Below are 19,359 nucleotides of genomic sequence, written 5' to 3'. Positions count from 1 at the left end.
TGTTGATGCAAAATATTGTGTTGCTGATGTGCATTTTTTCCTTTTCACTGTGGTCGTCCATAATATTTAGTCTGGATTTTATTGCAAGGTTGTGGTGGAAAGTTGCATAATAAAGAATGCAGCAAGCACATGTCAAATTTCAGCCAAATGACAAATGTTGGTATCCCAGAAGTCTTGAGCCAAACTAAATATCTTGCATTTATTTTTGGAATAAGACGACTTCGTTTAGTTTTGTTGTTGATGCTGTGCAGAAAGAAAAGCCATGCAAGCACACGGTGAGAACATCCAAACTCCACATACACACACAGACAGCATAAAGCAACAGCCATTATGATTTGGCTGGGCTTTCTAAAGACAATTGCACCTTTTGTCCAGCAGAGGTCAGTGGAGTTTGACGTTTGAACGCAGTAACGCCAGGCACTGGCGAAGCAGAAGATGGCGCTGCTTTTTGTTGATATTTTTCAACTTGTCTGAAAGCATGGACTGGACCGGAGTAGCGTGACCAGTCACGACCACAGTCCGAGTTCCTGTTCTACACTTACAGGTAAAGTCTTAAGCGTAAGAAGAAGGGTCAATTAACTAGCCATTTAATATTTTTAAAGAACTTTTTCAACGATTTCGCATTCATATATTGAGATATGTGTATATATTTATAGATACATATTCAGCTCTAGGCTTGGATAACAGCACAATATTGTTTCACAATATGGTTAATGGTGGTCAGAACAAAGCGTGGCGTAATAATATATGTAAATGTCGTGTCACGCTTCAACCAGACTAAACAAGCTATAACCAGCCTTCATCTGACCACTCCCCCAACTTCGCACATGTATAACGATACATTCCAGTCCGTTTGCTTGGAGTTCAGCTCAATTTGTAAACTGAAACAAAATCCCAAGCCAGTTGGACGTGTCTCTATTTTCCTTCTTAAATCCAAATAGCCTACTTTCAATAAACTTGTTTTTTTTTAATTACTTTTATTCTTTGGAGAAATCACAGCCACAACAATAAGTGGCTATTATTCACCCAATGACACAAAATGAAACAAACAACAACAACAAAACAAAAATGGGAAACGATCATTTGCATTAATTATACAGTACTATGATTTTCTTGGCATAAACCTTGGCTGTATTTGGCCCCCTGAACGACAATGACTTTGACATCTTGCACCACAGTGACTGTAATCCTGATTTGTGCATGACAGTACTGTATGCTTTCAAATGCACCTGCTATACTTGACATTGCACTTGTTTGCATGTCTAATGATCATTTTAAATGAATGCCATGGATATTGGAGTGCATTTTCGGAAATTCTCCATGCAAATATTGCCAGAGCAGAAACGTTAACTTCAAAAGAACCTAGAAAAAATAAAAAAGCATGGTCGATCGTGGCTCACGTAGACCTATAAACGTTGTTGCTGGGTGAAGTCCGTGACGCCCTTCGAAAAATCCTCAGTGAATGACTTTGTACTAGGTTGTGTACTGTGCTCCGCTCAACACCAAATCCAGTATTTTTCCATCAAGTAGCGCGCTGCACCACGTGACTACAGAGGGTGGGTGAGCGAGGGGGGGGGGGGGGGTGCTGCTGTCATGTTTGCATCCTCGTTGACAGCAATGCCCCGAGTATGGCTCGGGACGGGCTAATCCTGCAATGTTCTACTTCATGATCTATTTATGATGCTACCGACGTACTTACTATCTTAAGTCCACCTGTCATTTTTCTACCGTTGCCCAAATTCTCCTCCAGGTCGTTTTTTGTAACCTCGTGCGTTCGTGATCGAGTAACCACTCCCACTCGTGGCTGGTGGAAAATTACCAGCTTACAAGCAACAGGCATATTCATGAATGGTACTTGCAGTGCAGATCATCATACACACCAGCAAGTGTCTCTGTCGGAGGGACATGCTGATCTGTTTTTTTTTTCTTTTATATTAGAAAATATCTCAAATCGCTAGTTTCAGTGGATTGATTAGACAGCAGCATCTTTTTTCTTACTGCACGTCACGAATGAGATGATCATGAGCTACGTCAATGACAGTGTTTTATATGTTATGCTTCGATGACAACAATGAAATGTGTCTTTTAGCTGTTCGCTATTCCGACACAGACTCATGAAGAAATCCATTCTACATAAGAGTCTGCCCTCTTTTTCTCTCCTGGCGGAGTGGTCGCGTGGGCGCTTGAGCCAATTGAAAGTGATCGACGGCTTGGCCGCAAAATGGGAGCTCAGCCGGGATTTCTCCGCCAAAGCCCCAGCCAATCACGGCGCGCGATGGGCGGGACTCCAGTCCAAACTTTACGCGGCGCCATCGGCTGAAAACTAAACCGAGATGGAATCTCCCAGTCTGAACCGGTTTCAACCGGTTGCGAGTTAGTTGCTTGAGAGAGGAAAGGAGGCGCAGGCACACAACCTCCATACCGCCCCGCTGGACATTTATTAAGAGTAACGCATTTATTAGGTTTGTGATTCAGGCTTTGTTTTGTTTGGTAAAATGTCTTTGAGCGACAGCTTGCTAGCTTTGCCTTGATAGTAGTTTAGGGAACCAATCAGTGGTTATTAGCAGCCAGACATCCCTCGCTGCTGGAGCTGGAGATAGTCAACGCTGCAGAAATAGGAAAGCTTTTCTTATCAACTGTGAATCTCAAGTGCTCACTATATCTTGTACGTTCTTTTGCTAACGCCGCACTTTTCAATCAGAGCCTCGGACTATAGGTACGTAAACTGAAGTGAAGTGCAAAGCGCCAAGTTGATGTTAGGCTGGCTGGCTGGCTGGTTGGCTGGCTGGCTGGCTTTACGTGTGTTCTACATGTGCAGGGCATAGCTAGCGGATTTGCATTGTTTTATATCATGTTTGCATAGCTTTTCATTGTGCTCAGCAGCGAACGGTTTTCAAATGACATCGATAGCATACTTTGTGTCATTAAATAGCCACGCGCGAAACTATCGTGTGCTGTGCAAGTCATGCGTGTTGTCCGAAATGTGTTTGAACTTGGTTTAAAAGCAACGGTGTGTGAGATTCTTTCCACGCCCCTCCCAGCTCGCCAGCATCACTTGCTGTACGACGTGATGGCAGCGGATGTCAAGTTGGTGTTGCTAGGCACTCACTTGCTCGCCACTGTTAGCCTTCTCTTTGTCACGTGTCACGCGTACGCGGCCAACCATCTTAAAAGCACCAAGTGTCAATTTGGTGGTAAAAGCACCAAAACTCCTTTTAGGTTACGAGGAGCAAATCGTGGGTGGGTGGGTGGGAGGGAGGGGTTGCTTGTACCACGCACGCCATTGCTGGACCACATGGGAACTGCTAGCCACTCCACAGCTTCACAAAATAGAGCCTAAGGGCAATTTATTGTTTGGCTTGCTGTGTGTGAAGTTGTGCAGAATGAATGCTGACATGGCTACAACCGCAGCTCGACACTGTCAACACGATCGTTAATTGCTCACTTGTCTTCCCCCCCCCTAGTTGGACTTTGGATGCGTTAGCTCGGTTTCTTCAAGGTGTAAACAAAGTGACGTCGACTTTTGTATCAGACACGTGGCTCGGTTCATTACTTCGTAATATTGAATGCGTAACCGTCCGTATTGTAATCAATTGGATTTCTCCTTGCCTTGGACAACACATGACAAGAGCTTCTATTAATGTACCTTTCAACGTCTTCAGACGTGTTGCCTGGTTGTTGACAATTGGTTGTTTGGGGGGGATGTTGTTGTTTCATTGTCAGCTGTTTGGAATTGTTTCAAAACACATGGTGCACATGACTTTGCCCCGTTGAATGAATTTGGTGCTTCCATGACCTCTCCTCTCTTTCCTGTCGTTGTTGCAGAGCTCTATGCCAGCAATTATGACAATGTTAGCAGACCATGCAGCACAGCAGCTGCTGGACTTCAACCAGAAACTGGATATTAACCTGCTGGATAATGTGGTGAACTGTTTGTATCATGGGGTGGGACCACAGGTAAATAATCTTTTAAATCACGTTTTAACAAAATCATTTCCATCTTCTGAAGAAACTTGGGTTCTATCTGCCTCACTTGTAAATTTGTTTGAATAATTCTATTGCAGCAAAGAATGGCGCAGGAAGTGTTGACGCACCTCAAAGAACACCCCGATGCCTGGACAAGAGTGGACACCATCCTGGAGTTCTCCCAGAACATGAACACCAAAGTAAGATGAGTTCACTGATTATTTTATGTGGAAATTAGATGTGCGCCACCACTGATCTAATTGGCGAAAAAACAAAGTACTGTACAATGAAAGCATAAAATCAAACACGATCCATTCCGATACATTTTCAATGGGAACGTTGTGAAGGCCGTCCATGACAAACTGTGGTTTTTTTCCTACCTTCACAAAAATCACAAATGTAAAAAAAAAAAAACTAGACAGCTTTCAAACAAAACTGCTAAAATGTACTTGTTTAATGTCATTGACATTATCAAGGGGAGTCTCTTCACAATAAATTAAACTCTGCAGAGTTCATGCTATACTACTTTTATTGCCGATATATCTCTTCAAACCAGCCAGGACAAAGGAGTGTTAAATTTGGCCTCTTTGGCAAGTAATTAGATAATGGAACTCAGATCTGCTGCTTTGATGCTTCCACTGAGTACGGAGGCCTCCGTCATCCATCTATTGAATAAATTCGGAACCATTAGGGCTCTTCCAAGAACTTCTATCCTGAGCAACCTGGGGAGAAGGGCCGTAGTTGGGAGGTGATTAAGATCCTGATGGTCGTCATTCTGTCAGAGCTCCAGCCGTTTCTGTAGAGAGAAGAGAACCTTTCAGAAAGAATAGCATTTTTGCAGCACTCCACCAATCAGGCCTGTATGGTAGAGTGGCCAGATGGAAGTAACTCAAAAGACATGTTGCAGCCCACCTGGAGTTTGCCAAAAAGCATCTTGAAAGACTCTCAGACTATGAGAATGATTTTATTTAAAATAATAAATAAATAAAAAAAATAGCCCCAAAAAATCCTCATAACAAAAAATGGACATTATACATGGATTTTTGGAGAAGTTTCTGTCTATCAAATATATTTGATGTTTCAGAGTCGCTTCTGTTACAAACCAATCATTCATTACTACACACAGAATGCTAGAAAACCTACACAAAAGATGGGGTTCTGTCAAATTGTTAGCTAGAAGCGTTTCCATTTAATTCAGGATTTTCTGGTCATGTTTGCCGAATCTCAAAGTGTCCCTCTGTTTTTGTTGCAGTACTACGCCCTTCAGATTTTGGAAACCGTTATCAAAACAAGATGGAAAATTCTTCCCCGAAATCAATGTGAAGGTAACTTTTTTTATTTGACATTTTACCTGTGATGCTCTCAAACCTTTCTAAAAACTTTGGATCATGTCTTGGTTACACCGGTCAGACTTTTAATTCACTGCTCTTCCACCCCATAAAGGATGCAAACAAATCATGTGCTGGTGCAACCGCCTGAAAAATGACATTTTGAAGAATGCCAATGGCGGGCAACTTTCATGTCAAGATATGTTTTTATTCAATGCTTGTGTTATGTCTATTTTCCAGGGATAAAAAAGTATGTCGTCGGTCTCATTATTAAGACGTCATCTGATGCTGCAAATGTGGAGGTATGTGTTTGTGTTATTTTGTATATGTATGAGTTTAATTGATTTGGTGACCAGGAATTGAAATGTCCTGTGGGCTGGAAATAAAAACGTCTTGTTGTCTATGATTAGTCGACAAATATTTGACAGATTTATTGAATATTAAAATAACCATTACTTAATTCATTACTACTACCTCAAACCATCATCATGTCAAAATGAAAGTTTTTTTTTTTTTCCCTCTTCTTAATCATAAGTAAATAATCTTTCTTAGTGGCACAGAGAGCCTTTCATTTTGCTAGTTAAAATGCCAAAGAACAAATATTGTCACTATTGTTGCCTTTGAAATAATCCAACAGCTCATTTGTTTCACATTTATACTTTTTAGAAAGAAAAGGTGTACATTGGAAAGCTGAACATGATTCTTGTTCAGGTAAGTTTATTCCATTCATTATTTCCATTCAAAACGATATGAAAAGGCTGCCCTGCCTTCCGGTGTAGTGGCAAAAGACGGGAGCAAAGCATGTCAATTAAGAGTCCAAATTGCACATTTGTTCTTAGGAGTGGACTTGATCAAAACAGACACTTTGCCACGAAGATTTACGCCATCAGAAAGTAATAGGGACACATTTTGGAGTTATTTTTAGGATGACTTATTTTTAGGAAGTGTCACAGATAAAAATTGGCTCGGTCCATAATTTTCAGCGCATTCGTCACACTGTCGAAAACGTTTGAATCTTTCTGTGTTTAGATCTTGAAGCAGGAGTGGCCCAAGCACTGGCCCACCTTCATCAGCGACATTGTGGGAGCAAGCCGAACCAGCGAGAGTCTTTGCCAGAACAACATGGTCATTCTCAAACTGCTGAGCGAGGAGGTCTTTGACTTCTCCAGTGGCCAGATGACCCAGGTCAAAGCTAAACATCTGAAAGACAGGTTAGTAGAGTACCGTACTTTAACATTGGCTAACTGCTGCGGACTGATAATATGCCCTTGTGTTTCTTTCAGTATGTGCAATGAATTCTCCCAGATATTCCAGCTTTGCCAGTTTGTTATGGTATGTTCTAAATCCCAGTCCCTCGTCATAATGTTGTTGTTTTTAAATCTCATCATCTTGTATTTTAGGAAAATTCCCAGAATGCCCCCCTGGTTCATGCCACTTTGGAGACACTCTTGCGTTTCCTTAACTGGATTCCTCTGGGCTATATCTTTGAAACCAAGCTTATCAGCACATTAGTGTATAAGGTAGGCTCGCGATAGATGGCTTGATTATATGCCCCCCAAAAAAAAGTTTCACGTCATTGAGTATCTCCTCTGATTCTTTTTAGTTCCTGAACGTTCCCATGTTTCGCAATGTGACGCTCAAGTGTTTGACTGAAATTGCCGGAGTAAGCGTCAGCCAGTACGAGGAGCAGTTTGTCACCCTCTTCACCCTGACAATGTGTCAGCTCAAGCAGGTGACCTTGATCGCAAACGCAAGTCTCCTTTTTGGCTCATGCAAAATAGAACTAACCCAATTTTTTTGTTTTAATCTAGATGCTTCCCCTCAACACTAACATCCGTCTGGCCTACGCCAATGGGAAAGATGAGGAGCAGAACTTTATCCAGAACCTCAGTCTGTTCCTTTGTACTTTCCTGAAAGAGCACGGGACGCTCATTGAAACACGGCTTAACCTCAGAGAAACGTTAATGGAGGTAAGTTGCCGATCCAGAGGATGGACGAGGGAAACGTTTCTGGATCGGAGCAGACAAACTAGTTTCTCATCTTCCTCTTGCGCTTCAGGCGCTTCACTACATGCTGCTGGTGTCAGAAGTGGAAGAGACGGAAATCTTTAAAATTTGTTTGGAATATTGGAACCATTTGGCGGCCGAGCTCTACCGAGAGAGTCCCTTTTCCACGTGCACGTCGCCGTTGCTGTCCGGAAACCAGCACTTTGACGTGCCGCCGCGCAGGCAGCTCTACCTGCCCGTCCTGTCCAAGGTAGCACTCCTCGCCTCCTTGGCGACACGAACGGATGAGTCTGATAACTTGTTAAATCGTTATGCGTGCCATTGATACGGTTTTGTTATTATTGTACGTATTTTGGATGATCTTTTCATTCAATTTTCTTTGCGCCCTCGCACGCCCGATAGGTTCGTCTGCTGATGGTCAGCCGGATGGCCAAACCAGAGGAAGTCCTGGTGGTGGAGAATGACCAAGGGGAGGTAGTCAGAGAGTTCATGAAGGACACCGATTCCATAAACCTCTACAAAAACATGAGAGAAACACTCGGTAGGTCGCCAATATTCTGTCCCCACAAGGTTTTGCTTCGTCATCATCATTGCTAATCATAAACGTGTGCTTCTCTGCAGTATACCTGACTCACTTGGACTATGCAGACACTGAGCGTATCATGACCGAGAAGCTTCACAACCAGGTGAACGGTACCGAGTGGTCCTGGAAGAATCTCAACACGTTGTGTTGGGCCATTGGATCTATCAGCGGGGCGATGCATGAAGAGGATGAAAAGAGGTTCTTGGTCACAGTCATCAAGGTGGGCTTAATATTCCTTCTCGATGAAGAATGCACCTAGAAAAAGCTACAATCGGGTTTTGTTTTTTGGTCGCAGGATCTGTTGGGTCTGTGTGAACAAAAAAGGGGAAAGGACAACAAGGCCATCATAGCCTCCAACATCATGTACATCGTAGGCCAGTATCCTCGCTTTCTCCGAGCCCACTGGAAGTTCCTCAAAACGGTGGTCAACAAGCTCTTTGAGTTCATGCACGGTGAGATTTCGAAAGTCGCCCATTTGGTTCGGACCGTGTCACGTGTCATAATCTGCTCACCGTCAATGGTCCTTTGGCATCAGAGACCCACGATGGAGTTCAGGACATGGCGTGTGACACATTCATCAAGATTGCCCAGAAATGCCGGCGGCACTTCATCCAGGTACAGGTGGGAGAGGTGATGCCTTTTATTGACGAGATCCTCAACAACATCAACACCATCATCTGCGACCTACAGCCGCAGCAGGTCAGTTCAGACGATACGGGGAAAAAACGCCGTGGCGCTCGACTCATCCGCTCGCTCTGGTTTGCGTCCAAGGTGCACACGTTCTACGAAGCCGTGGGTTATATGATTGGCGCTCAGACCGACCAGGCCGTACAGGAGCATCTTATCGAGAAATACATGTTGCTGCCCAATCAAGTGTGGGACAGCATCATCCAGCAGGCCACCAAGGTAGGATGTAGAAGTAAACCAAATACATCTTTGCATTTCACACGGATTCCTGTTCACGCGCTTTCGCTCGGCGTGTTGAACACTTTGAAGTCAACTAAATGTCTGGCCTGAGGGAAACACGTTTTGTGAAACACACGAGTGGTGCTTATCGAGTTTCTGTTCAAATCCATGAATCCAATTTCTCTGCGCTTTCTCCCGCTGCATCCACCTTCAGAATGTGGACATTTTGAAGGACCCAGAGACTGTGAAACAACTTGGCAGCATCCTGAAGACCAACGTGAGAGCCTGTAAGGCTGTCGGACACCCGTTTGTCATCCAATTGGGCCGGATTTACCTCGACATGCTCAATGTGTACAAGTGCCTCAGCGAGAACATATCTGCTGCCATTCAGACAAATGGTATGGGAGGTGTGTGTTCATTATGGCATTTATTGTATGTGATTGGACCTTTGGAGATATTTGATGAGTATTCAAACTTGATGGGGGGGGGGGGGGCTCAACATTTTCCTCTTGGTTCAGAGAATGCGTGGCTGGCTTGATAAAGTACTCGTAGTGTATCGTTGAACAAGCTTGTTTGGTTGAAGTAAATACGACCTCTGAGTATTTCCAGTAATCCATTATGCCAACTTTGTGTCAAGACAGAACGGCATAACAAACTAAAAATAGTCATATCAATTCAAATAATAATCAAGTATTCCACGAAAAACTGAGCAACAACAACAAGCACCACCACTTTAGGTAATGGTGGAGTCTTAATCTGGGCTTCCATTGTACTGGTTCCGCACCAAAATGGTTCCCGTCTGAATTTGCTCGTATATGTTTGACACGTGGTTTTGCGTGTGCAGGAGAAATGGTAACCAAGCAGCCTCTGATCAGGAGCATGAGGACTGTCAAACGAGAGACGTTGAAACTGATCTCGGGCTGGGTCAGCCGATCCAACGATCCGCAGATGGTGAGAAACCACCACGCGCACGCACACCCTTTCAAAATAAAACAAATCAGTCAGATTCTGGGGATTGATTTAATTTTGCCGTATTCTCTACAGCTTCTCTTTGCGCTCTGCTCATTGTTCTGATCCATCCTGTCGTTTTGCAGGTCGGCGAGAATTTTGTCCCCCCACTGCTAGACGCCGTCCTCATCGACTACCAACGCAACGTCCCGGCTGCCCGTGAGCCTGAGGTTCTCAGCACCATGGCCACCATCGTCAACAAGCTGGGAGGGCACATCACCACTGAAATCCCCCAAATCTTTGACGCAGTCTTCGAATGCACTCTAAACATGATCAACAAGGTATGCTCGGACTGCCTATTGGATGACACCACAGGAAGGTCAAATGTAACTCTGGGTTGGTTTTTCCTCATTGCGCCCCCACCCCAGAACTTTGAAGAGTATCCCGAGCACCGAACTCACTTCTTCTACCTGCTGCAAGCTGTCAACTCTCACTGCTTCCCCGCGTTCCTCGCCATCCCACCAGCCCAGTTCAAACTGGTGCTGGACTCCATCATCTGGGCCTTCAAACACACCATGAGGAATGTTGCTGACACCGGTAAGGACCCTGGCCCTTGCTTTGCCTGTTGAAATGTCATTGAGCAAGAATGCCAAAAGGGGACGGGCAGGCGGGGCGGGGGGGGGGGGGGGGCACAGAATGCAGACAACAGTTCACTTCAAAAGGCCGACTAGCATCCAGATGTCCAGTGAGTTTATGTGCCTCTGCTTGTTTTTATTTTGATCAGGTCTGCAGATTCTCTACACAATGCTTCAGAACGTGGCTCAGGAGGAAGCCGCAGCTCAGAGCTTCTACCAGACGTACTTCTGCGATATCCTCCAACACATCTTCTCGGTGGTCACCGACACCTCTCACACCGCCGGTGAGTTTGCACGCACCGACTCTGAGGAAATTCAACGCCAAGTTGATGAATTGTGATTCGTCTTTCAAACGGTTAGGCTTACGATTTCAAAGACTTGTTTGCGTTCGATGGACAATTCGATTATTTGATCAGAAGGAGCCGCAAGTCAAGTTGCAGGCACAGCTGCTCCTCTGAGAAACGACACATTTATGGTGGCGGCGTCTCACTTTATGATGTCACAAAATGGAAAAAAGTGGAAATGACATCCCATTTCATCCCTCTTCTGTGAGTGACATTTTTTTTGGGGTGTGTCTCTTCAGGTCTGACCATGCACGCTTCCATCCTGGCCTACATGTTCAACCTTGTGGAGGAAGGCAAGATCACCACTGCACTGAACCCCGCCTCTCCCGCCAACAACCAGGTGTTCATTCAGGAGTACGTGGCCAACCTGCTCAAGACGGCCTTCCCTCACCTGCAGGAGTAAGTCCGCTCCGCTCCGCACCGCACCGCACCGGCCTTCTGCTTGCTCGCCTTCACCCATCTAATGTCACTTGCGTGTTCTTCGTAGTGCTCAGGTAAAGGTGTTTGTAACCGGACTGTTCAGCCTCAACCAGGACATTCCTGCCTTCAAGGAGCACCTTCGGGACTTCCTGGTTCAGATAAAGGTGAGACCCTGTGTATATCGCTGGAGAGGGATTGAAACAGCTCGTGTTTGGGAAGCATTGATCGTGTCAATTAGTCAAAGTTTGGACTACAAAAATTCACGTTGTTCAACCCCTCATCTGCGTCACACAAGAACATTAAAGGTACTTACTGATTCATGATGATTTACTTGGAGTAATAATAAGAATGCTTCCACAAAATCCCAGCCAATTTACAGCTAATCATTTGTAAATTCAAACATTCTTTTCTGAGAATAAAAAGCTGCTTTCTGATTTGGCCATTTTTTTATTAAAAACGTTGCTTTGGCACCATCTGGTGGCATTATGATGCCAAGCAACTACATTTAACTGAGGAAGTTTTTGCTTTGTCTAATAAAAAGTGATTGATCCCACAGTTTACATTTACATAATACACATATAGTACAGTTCATTGAAATCATAAATATATTTCAAAAAAAAACAAAACGGACTGACTATTGAGATTGTTGGCAATCGCGCGCAAATAAGTGCCATAAGAATAAGCAAGTGTTGTGTGGCTCTGCAGGAGTTTGCCGGCGAGGACACGACAGACCTGTTCCTGGAAGAGAGGGAAGCGTCGCTTCGTCAGGCTCAGGAAGAGAAACACAAAATCCAAATGTCGGTTCCAGGCATCCTCAACCCTCACGAGATCCCAGAGGAGATGTGCGACTGAGCCCCCGCCCGCTCGCTCGCTCGGCCGGCCGTCTCCGTCGAACTGTCCAACTAACTCAACTAACCGCAGCAAAGACAACAAAAGCCAAGAAAGGCACTTCAGCGTAATGACGGATGGGAGACTCCGCCCCCTCTGGATCCCCTCTGGATCCCCTCTGGATCCCCTCTGGATCCCCTCTGGATCCCCTCTGGATCCCCTCTGGATCCCCTCTGGATGCTGGTTGTGCAAAACAACGCCAATAACATGTAAATGAACCCCGGCCCTTTTTACATAATCTACGTTTTGTATGGAGCCCTCGACCCAGCCCCAGCCCACATCTCTTTCCACAACTCGCGGTTGTTTATCAGTCTGGCTTGCCGCTGAACTGCATGAACAAGTCATCCATTAGGAATTTTGTTGCTTATTTTTCACCACCGCCCGCCCCGTATATTTGTTGATACATAAATATATATATATATATATATGTGTGACAAATATATATATATTTATATACAATGAGTTTTTTTGTTGTTGTTGTTGATCTGCATCAAGGCTTGTAAGAGTTGGAAGGTCTTTTGGAGGCACATACAGCGAGCGCTTGGTGGGAGAATGAATGGAACGGCGAATGAATGAAGGCTTAAAAGATGTCAGCATCTTTTCCATCGTGACTTGTGCGGCACCTGACTAAGTTGTTTGAACACTTTTCTAAGGAACGTGACAATGTGCATATCATCCCAATTGTATAGCATCTTTAATACCATGGGAACATTATTATTATTATTTTCTTTCTCTCGGTGCGCGTGCGTGTGTGTGTGTGTGGGTACTGTCGCGTAGTCGACATCAGGCTTTTGTTTTCCTCTAAGAGGATTGTTGCTCATTTGTGAGCCTCCATGAATGGGACATTTTAAAGTGGCAGAGGTATTTATGGCTTCTCGGTTGACGGCTTTCCACGTGTTTAGTTGTGCTCATTTAGATTGTTTACCACGCAGTAGTGCTTCAAGACACTACCGATAGAGCAAAATGACAAATAATAAATCGGGTTTACATTTAATTTTCTATTTTTGCATTTTTCATTTGTTTGTGTTGACTTCTGTCCAAATAAACAATTAGGCTGAAGAATGTATAAATTGCTAGCAAGTAGCCAGTCTCTAATGGTAAATATCCCTTCTCAAGGTGTTACATTTGTTGTGAATTTTTTTGAACTGATTAAAACGTTTAGAGTTTTACAGACGTCTTTGTTTTCTTGGGTCCACATCCTGTCATCAAGTACATCATTGGAAATGGATGCATAGAATTAAAATAGTACAAATCAAAGCAGTGTTTTCTTGCCGTTTTATTATTTTATGTAATATAGCAATTCTACATCAACATTTGTAAACTTGACGGTGAAATAATCCACTAATACGACACACTTTCTTTTCATTAACTGGAAGGCTGCAGATGAAGATGGGGGGGGGGGTCACAGAGTCAATCACACATTCTTGCATCATGCAGTCATGCAGCACAGGTCCACACTGTGCACCACACTTTTTTTTTTTTTTTTTCAAGCTGCACCCTTGTCTGTGGTCCCAAAATAAATCTTCCAGCAAAACTTGAGAAACGCTTCCTCCAAGCTGAACCAGGCCTTGTTTTTCAATGACTGAGTGCAGCTGCACCAACAAAATGCAAGGCGTGCTGATCCCTGCACGGTCACCTGAGTTGAGCAGAAGATGGCCGCTCGGTGTGAAAGACGCTGCCTGGATCACATTATTAGGTTACTGTGCGCTCTCAGCCATCACTCACTTCTCGACATTTGTCCGGATCTGAGCATAGCGTATTTTAGTTCTACAAGGGGACAGACACAAAGACACACAATATGTAATTGTTCATTTTTTTTGCCTATTTGTAACAAAGTTGACTATGTAGCCCCACCTTGGTGTCTTGTCAAAGGTGTGTCTGCTTTGAGTAGCATTCTTGAATTGCGCCTCCAACCTGGCGTAGATTCCACCTGCTAGCTACAATACACACACACACACGAAATAAATCCTGGGCAAATCAGGTGGCATGCATAGTGCTTGTCATATACTTCTTTTGTATCCTTGGATCTGTTTTGCTCCTGGTCTCCAAAGCGCATCTTGGTGAGGTAGTCGATCATCTCGGCCATGCGACGCTGATCTGTTCAGAAAGAAATGAGTTGGTGTCATGTAAAGACTGTTTTCTCCCCAGAATGTGTTTACCTTCTTCTCTTTGAGCATCCTGGTTGTACCGCATGGAGCGAGAAGTGTCCCACTTACTTTTCTGGATGCTTACTCTGCAGAGCGCAAATAATAAATGATGACTTGGGCTCTAATTTTTCAAGCGTGCGTGCAAACACACAACCACTCGACCACTCACGTGAAGGGAGTGTTGTCTCTGGTGTGTGACTGGAGCAAGAAAACACAAGTTTGAAAAGTCAAATGTGTCAAGTATGCTTTTCAGAGTCAATAATACTATGAGGTCACGTTCATCATGAGTATCCAAACCATGACTCACTTTGTCCGGTTTGACTTTTCGCTGGAGGTTTGGCGAGGACGATTGTTTTTTAAGAACTCTGCTGTTCTTCTTGGCTTTCTTGGCAGCTGCAGACACAAAAGGAACATGACAAGATATTGACATCTGACACCATCTGCTGGACAAGGAAAGAAATGCCTTCATGCTCATAAAGATGGCGAAGGCTGCCATTGAAAAAAAACAAAGGGGGCAACATCACCTTGCTTCTTGGACGACTCCTCATCATCCCCCACCTCATCCTCCGTGACCTCCGACCCTGTGGTGTACTCCTCGTCTTCTGACAGAAGAGACTGCTGCCTCTGGAAGGACAAGACAAGACTTTGATTTATTTGTGTGATTCACGGACAAAACGTGAACAAAACAATCCACTCTGCAGATGACTGATGGGTGACTAGAATTCTGACAGATCAAAAGGCCTACCAGTTGCAGAGTCCAGTTTTTCAAAAGAGAAAACTGGTTGAAAGAGAAAGTACCACAAGTCATAAATGATGGCAGAAAAGAAAAAAGCAGAAGAAAAGTAAGAAAGAAAGAAAAAGACTTACAGTCTGGAATTCCCCACTTGGGGTTCCGAGCAGAGTTGGCTGCAAGATTGCATCCACGTTGGTTGGCCGCTCTTCACTTCTTCTATCAGCTGGCGGCCAGTCACACGCACACACGGCCTCTCTGTGCAAGAGGAGGTCGTTGAGGACTCTGGTCTGAGCCGAGGTGGCCTCGTCGCAGTCCTCTTCGTTGGGCACGTTCACGATGTGGTCGCGCACTCTGCAACCCTGAAAGTCATTCATGCTGTTTTCTCTGGAGCGCTAAATCACGTGAAGGCAAGGCCCAATCCGTCCATGTACCTCGGGCATGCCGCTCGGGTCAAAGCGTAGTACCGTCTGCTCGCAGCAGGAGTAAACACCCGTCCCGTTGCAGCTTTTCTCCAGCCCTGTGCTAAGGTACCGGACGCTTTCTGGGTGGTAGCGACAGTGGGTCAGCTCAGCACATACAAACTCCTAAACACAACACAAACATTAAAAAAATAAAAAAATAAAAAATTTGATGTTCTTTGTCTTTCTACCTGTTGGCAACGGGAGCAGGTCAGACAGTTGATGGTTCCCCAGATTCTCCAGTAAACCAGAACCCATGATTTTAGCTGGTCATAAAGACTACTAATGTATTCATTGGCGTCCCAGTTCTTCTGTCTGCACAAACACACATAAAGATCGGGTGATCGTGTGTCGAGAATTCACATTCATGATTCATGCATACTTTGAGTGCGCGTAGACAATCTCTCCGTGAGCGTCAATGTTGATCTTTTCTGGCACGCAAGAAGTCTTCTTCTGTGTATCTTTGGTCAGCATCTTCAAGCACAGACCGCACCTGAAGGTATCATCCAGCAAATGAAGAATGTGCAACACTGGATGGATGGATGGATGAAAAGGTTTCTCTCTTGACCTGTAGAGAGTCGAAGCATTTCTCGGAGAATCTCGGTTCTTGTAGTTTGGGTCGAAGAGAAGCTCGATCTTCTTTTGGAACAATTTGCTTTGTAAAGTGAGGGCAGAAGAGAAAATGTCAGTTTACTGACGGGTGATCAATCCAAGGTGACAAAAACCTTTAACCTTTTAAATTTATCTTTTTTGTCCCTGATGTCGTCCGCCTCGTTATGGTTGAAGAGCTCGGCGATTCGTGACACCGAGTTGCTGTTGATGCAGTTCATGTTGCAGGGCGTGGCCACGATGGCGCTCATGTGTTTGTGACAATACTGGACGCATTCCTCCACCTGAGCATCAATAGAGGAATAATGCGTCTTGGAAAATTCTTCCTTACAGTACCATTGCGGAAGAACATTCAATCTCTCGTCTTGTAATTAGAGCAGGAAAAACAAGGTGTCCTAATAACCCAACATTGCACATCATCACACTTACTAAGGTGTCCATCTTCAAAAACTCGGAGGAAATCAGGATTGAAATCACATTGCTGGGCTCTGGAAGCGACAAACAGCATACGTACGACCAACACAATAAGTCAAGCAACAAATGTGTAAAAATTCCCTCCCACGTTTTACCGAGTCGAGGTTTGTCCTTAGATGAGTTCCTCCTGACGTACTTCATGAGCCAGTCGAAGATTTGAACGTCGCAGTGAACCGAGATGTCCACTTCTTCCCATCTCTGCGAGTCCACGGACAAATACTCAGCAAAGTAGCGCATCTCTTTGACGAGAAGATCTCTGGGACATGTGAAATCCTGCTTCAGGTTCTTGGTCTCGTCACACACGTGGATGACCATTTTGGGACTGTGTGGGGACAATCGACAAAAGTGTTTTTGTGGTTCGGTCGGCGCTATGGAAACAAGAAAGATGCAAACTTACTCCCTTAGTTTCGGAGGTTTGTCACTCTCCTCGATCGAGACGCTTTTGTCCTTCTTCTCTAAAGCGCAAACACTTCCCGAGAGTGTCGATTGGCGGCCTGCGTGGAAACAAAACCACAGAAGGGACTGTAGAACCAAAGAACTAAACAAAACAAAGTAAAGAAGTCAAAACTAAGGTGCCTGTACCTTTACAGGTAATGTGATGACTTCCTCCCCCCGCTGCTTGACTAGTGTCCAGTATGGCTGACCGGCCATCCCAGGGCACTCCTGCTGTGATTGCGTTACACTGATCGTCCACGTGAGGAAAACCTCCACAACTTTTCAGCTCCTCAAAGCGAAGTGCGCACTGCGTGAAGAAATGTGATCTTACAAACCAGATGGCTGGTGACAGCTGGAGCGCTTTCTACCTCTTTGGGAGTGAAGCTTGGCACCAGCTTTACCACACTGTCCCAGTCTATTGGCTGGGCCAGTCCCACCAGGGAACCCAGCACCATGTCTAGAACCAGGACATTGTTGTCGTAGGGAAAGTTGTTGTTATCCAAGGAGGAGCGACTCATCTCTGACAAAATGACAAGGTCACAACACCATTGCCGTTTTCAGTATCATTAGATTTTTGGGGCGACATTCAATATGTCAACATACTTGTAATTCTAACTCGTCACACTGATGTTGGAGGATGTGCTAACACGGGCCGAGTCTCGAGCTCTCCGGTTGGATTCTCTCACAAATTGACCATCTTCTTCGCTAAAACAATTCAGACAGAAAATAGTACATGCATAAAACATCGGTCACATACTTGTCTGTTGTCTATGAAATGTTTTCTTGTAGCTTTATCCTGGAAACAAGGTCGATGTGAGTTTTGTCATTGAGAATCGGTGATGCTGATGCTGAGACGTCCTAGCTAGTGTTGGCTCGTAAGTGAACGATTCGTTCAAAAGAACGAATCTTTTCAGTGAACGAGAGTCTTTAACTAGTTCATATGACTTCAACCAGTAGGTGTCGGTAATCAAGAAGAAAAGGACTATCAAATACAAATACAAAATTAAAACATCAAGGTTGGCATAACGTGTGTCGGCTTGCACATCAACGCTGTCTGTCACTCACTCGTGAATCTTCACGAACGAACCTGAAAATGGCGGTGTACCTAATGGAGTGTCCGAGTGACGTCACGGATCCAACAGCCAATCAGAAAGTGGGGGGTTGTTTGGGTGTGGCACTTTTCACTTTCATTTAAATTTTGACCATGATTTTTCCCTAATGAAGTGGCCTGTGATTAGGTACACCCAAAAATGGCGGTGTACCTAATGGAGTGTCCGAGTGACGTCACGGATCCAACAGCCAATCAGAAAGTGGGGGGTTGTTTGGGTGTGGCACTTTGCACTTTCATTTAAATTTTGACCATGATTTTTCCCTAATGAAGTGGCCTGTGATTAGGTACACCCAAAAATGGCGGTGTACCTAATGGAGTGTCCGAGTGACGTCACGGATCCAACAGCCAATCAGAAAGTGGGGGGTTGTTTGGGTGTGGCACTTTTCACTTTCATTTAAATTTTGACCATGATTTTTCCCTAATGAAGTGATTAGGTACACCTGTGTCCGTATGACGTCACAGATCAACCAGCCAATCAGAAAGTGGGGGGTTGTTTGGGTGTGGCACTTTTCACTTTCATTAAAATTTTGACCATGATTTTTCCCTAATGAAGTGGCCTGTGATTAGGTACACCCAAAAATGGCGGTGTACCTAATGGAGTGTCCAAGTGACGTCACGGATCCAACAGCCAATCAGAAAGTGGGGGGTTGTTTGGGTGTGGCACTTTTCACTTTCATTTAAATTTTGACCATGGTTTTTCCCTAATGAAGTGGCCTGTGATTAGGTACACCCAAAAATGGCGGTGTACCTAATGGAGTGTCCGAGTGACGTCACGGATCACACAGCCAATCAGAAAGTGGGGGGTTGTTTGGGTGTGGCACTTTTCACTTTCATTTAAATTTTGACCATGATTTTTCCCTAATGAAGTGATTAGGTACACCTGTGTCCGTATGACGTCACAGATCAACCAGCCAATCAGAAAGTGGGGGGTTGTTTGGGTGTGGCACTTTTCACTTTCATTTAAATTTTGACCATGATTTTTCCCTAATGAAGTGGCCTGTGATTAGATACACCCAAAAATGGCGGTGTACCTAATGGAGTGTCCGAGTGACGTCACGGATCCAACAGCCAATCAGAAAGTGGGGGGTTGTTTGGGTGTGGCACTTTTCACTTTCATTTAAATTTTGACCATGATTTTTCCCTAATGAAGTGGCCTGTGATTAGGTACACCCAAAAATGGCGGTGTACCTAATGGAGTGTCCGAGTGACGTCACGGATCCAACAGCCAATCAGAAAGTGGGGGGTTGTTTGGGTGTGGCACTTTGCACTTTCATTTAAATTTTGACCATGGTTTTTCCCTAATGAAGTGGCCTGTGATTAGGTACACCCAAAAATGGCGGTGTACCTAATGGAGTGTCCGAGTGACGT

General features: G+C 44.6%; 2 protein-coding genes across 6 annotated transcripts; one reads left to right on the top strand and one right to left on the bottom strand.

Moving 5' to 3' along the window:
- Positions 1-467: 467 nt before the first annotated feature.
- On the top strand, positions 468-13,251 carry xpo1b (exportin 1 (CRM1 homolog, yeast) b). Of its 4 annotated transcripts, none has more exons than XM_085922310.1 (25): positions 468-544; positions 3,826-3,957; positions 4,065-4,166; positions 5,219-5,291; positions 5,535-5,596; positions 5,961-6,005; positions 6,324-6,505; positions 6,578-6,626; positions 6,695-6,814; positions 6,898-7,026; positions 7,106-7,264; positions 7,353-7,550; positions 7,703-7,841; positions 7,922-8,103; positions 8,179-8,335; positions 8,419-8,582; positions 8,655-8,789; positions 9,004-9,196; positions 9,634-9,740; positions 9,884-10,078; positions 10,166-10,334; positions 10,522-10,656; positions 10,956-11,115; positions 11,204-11,300; positions 11,842-13,250. In XM_085922310.1, exons 2-25 carry the CDS (start codon positions 3,832-3,834, stop codon positions 11,986-11,988), a joined length of 3,225 nt encoding a protein of 1,074 aa, XP_085778436.1. In that variant the 5' UTR covers positions 468-544; positions 3,826-3,831; the 3' UTR covers positions 11,989-13,250. The 4 variants fall into 4 exon arrangements, with proteins under 4 accessions (XP_085778436.1, XP_085778437.1, XP_085778434.1 ...); XM_085922311.1 differs by lacking the exon at positions 468-544 and adding an exon at positions 2,273-2,462 and having other exon boundaries at positions 9,004-9,187; positions 11,842-13,251; XM_085922308.1 differs by lacking the exon at positions 468-544 and adding an exon at positions 2,275-2,716.
- Positions 13,252-13,303: 52 nt separating this feature from the next.
- On the bottom strand, positions 13,304-17,734 carry sanbr (SANT and BTB domain regulator of CSR). Of its 2 annotated transcripts, XM_085922162.1 has the most exons (20): positions 17,484-17,734; positions 17,249-17,400; positions 17,028-17,187; positions 16,843-16,939; positions 16,541-16,767; positions 16,401-16,459; positions 16,095-16,255; positions 15,931-16,017; positions 15,745-15,855; positions 15,554-15,677; positions 15,336-15,488; positions 15,039-15,263; positions 14,917-14,949; positions 14,696-14,795; positions 14,479-14,564; positions 14,341-14,369; positions 14,184-14,257; positions 14,033-14,121; positions 13,879-13,961; positions 13,304-13,791 (listed from the first exon to the last, which is right to left on the bottom strand). In XM_085922162.1, the coding sequence occupies exons 2-20, from the start codon at positions 17,396-17,398 to the stop codon at positions 13,746-13,748; spliced, it is 2,094 nt and encodes a 697-aa protein (XP_085778288.1). In that variant the 5' UTR covers positions 17,399-17,400; positions 17,484-17,734; the 3' UTR covers positions 13,304-13,745. The 2 variants fall into 2 exon arrangements, with proteins under 2 accessions (XP_085778288.1, XP_085778289.1); XM_085922163.1 differs by lacking the exon at positions 14,917-14,949.
- Positions 17,735-19,359: the final 1,625 nt, after the last annotated feature.

This window comes from Syngnathus leptorhynchus, chromosome 10 (assembly GCF_054491065.1).
Source record: "Syngnathus leptorhynchus isolate UIUO chromosome 10, UIUO_Slep, whole genome shotgun sequence".
NCBI classification, from domain to species: domain Eukaryota; kingdom Metazoa; phylum Chordata; class Actinopteri; order Syngnathiformes; family Syngnathidae; genus Syngnathus; species Syngnathus leptorhynchus.
Note: the sequence above shows the minus strand (reverse complement) of the source record. Positions and strands in the feature narration are given on the sequence as shown.

Bases quoted from the DNA above. Each gene is read 5' to 3' on its own strand.
- sanbr (XM_085922162.1), bottom strand. From the start codon at position 17,398: ATGAGTCGCTCCTCCTTGGATAACAACAACTTTCCCTACGACAACAAT. The intron at 17,188-17,248 runs GTAGAAAGCGCT...TTCTTCACGCAG, and splicing joins CAAGCTTCACTCCCAAAGAG to TGCGCACTTCGCTTTGAGGA. The intron at 13,792-13,878 runs GTGGGGCTACAT...GTCCCCTTGTAG, and splicing joins ACCTTTGACAAGACACCAAG to AACTAAAATACGCTATGCTC.
- xpo1b (XM_085922310.1), top strand. From the start codon at position 3,832: ATGCCAGCAATTATGACAATGTTAGCAGACCATGCAGCACAGCAGCTG. The intron at 6,506-6,577 runs GTTAGTAGAGTA...TGTTTCTTTCAG, and splicing joins GCTAAACATCTGAAAGACAG to TATGTGCAATGAATTCTCCC. The intron at 10,657-10,955 runs GTGAGTTTGCAC...GTGTCTCTTCAG, and splicing joins CGACACCTCTCACACCGCCG to GTCTGACCATGCACGCTTCC.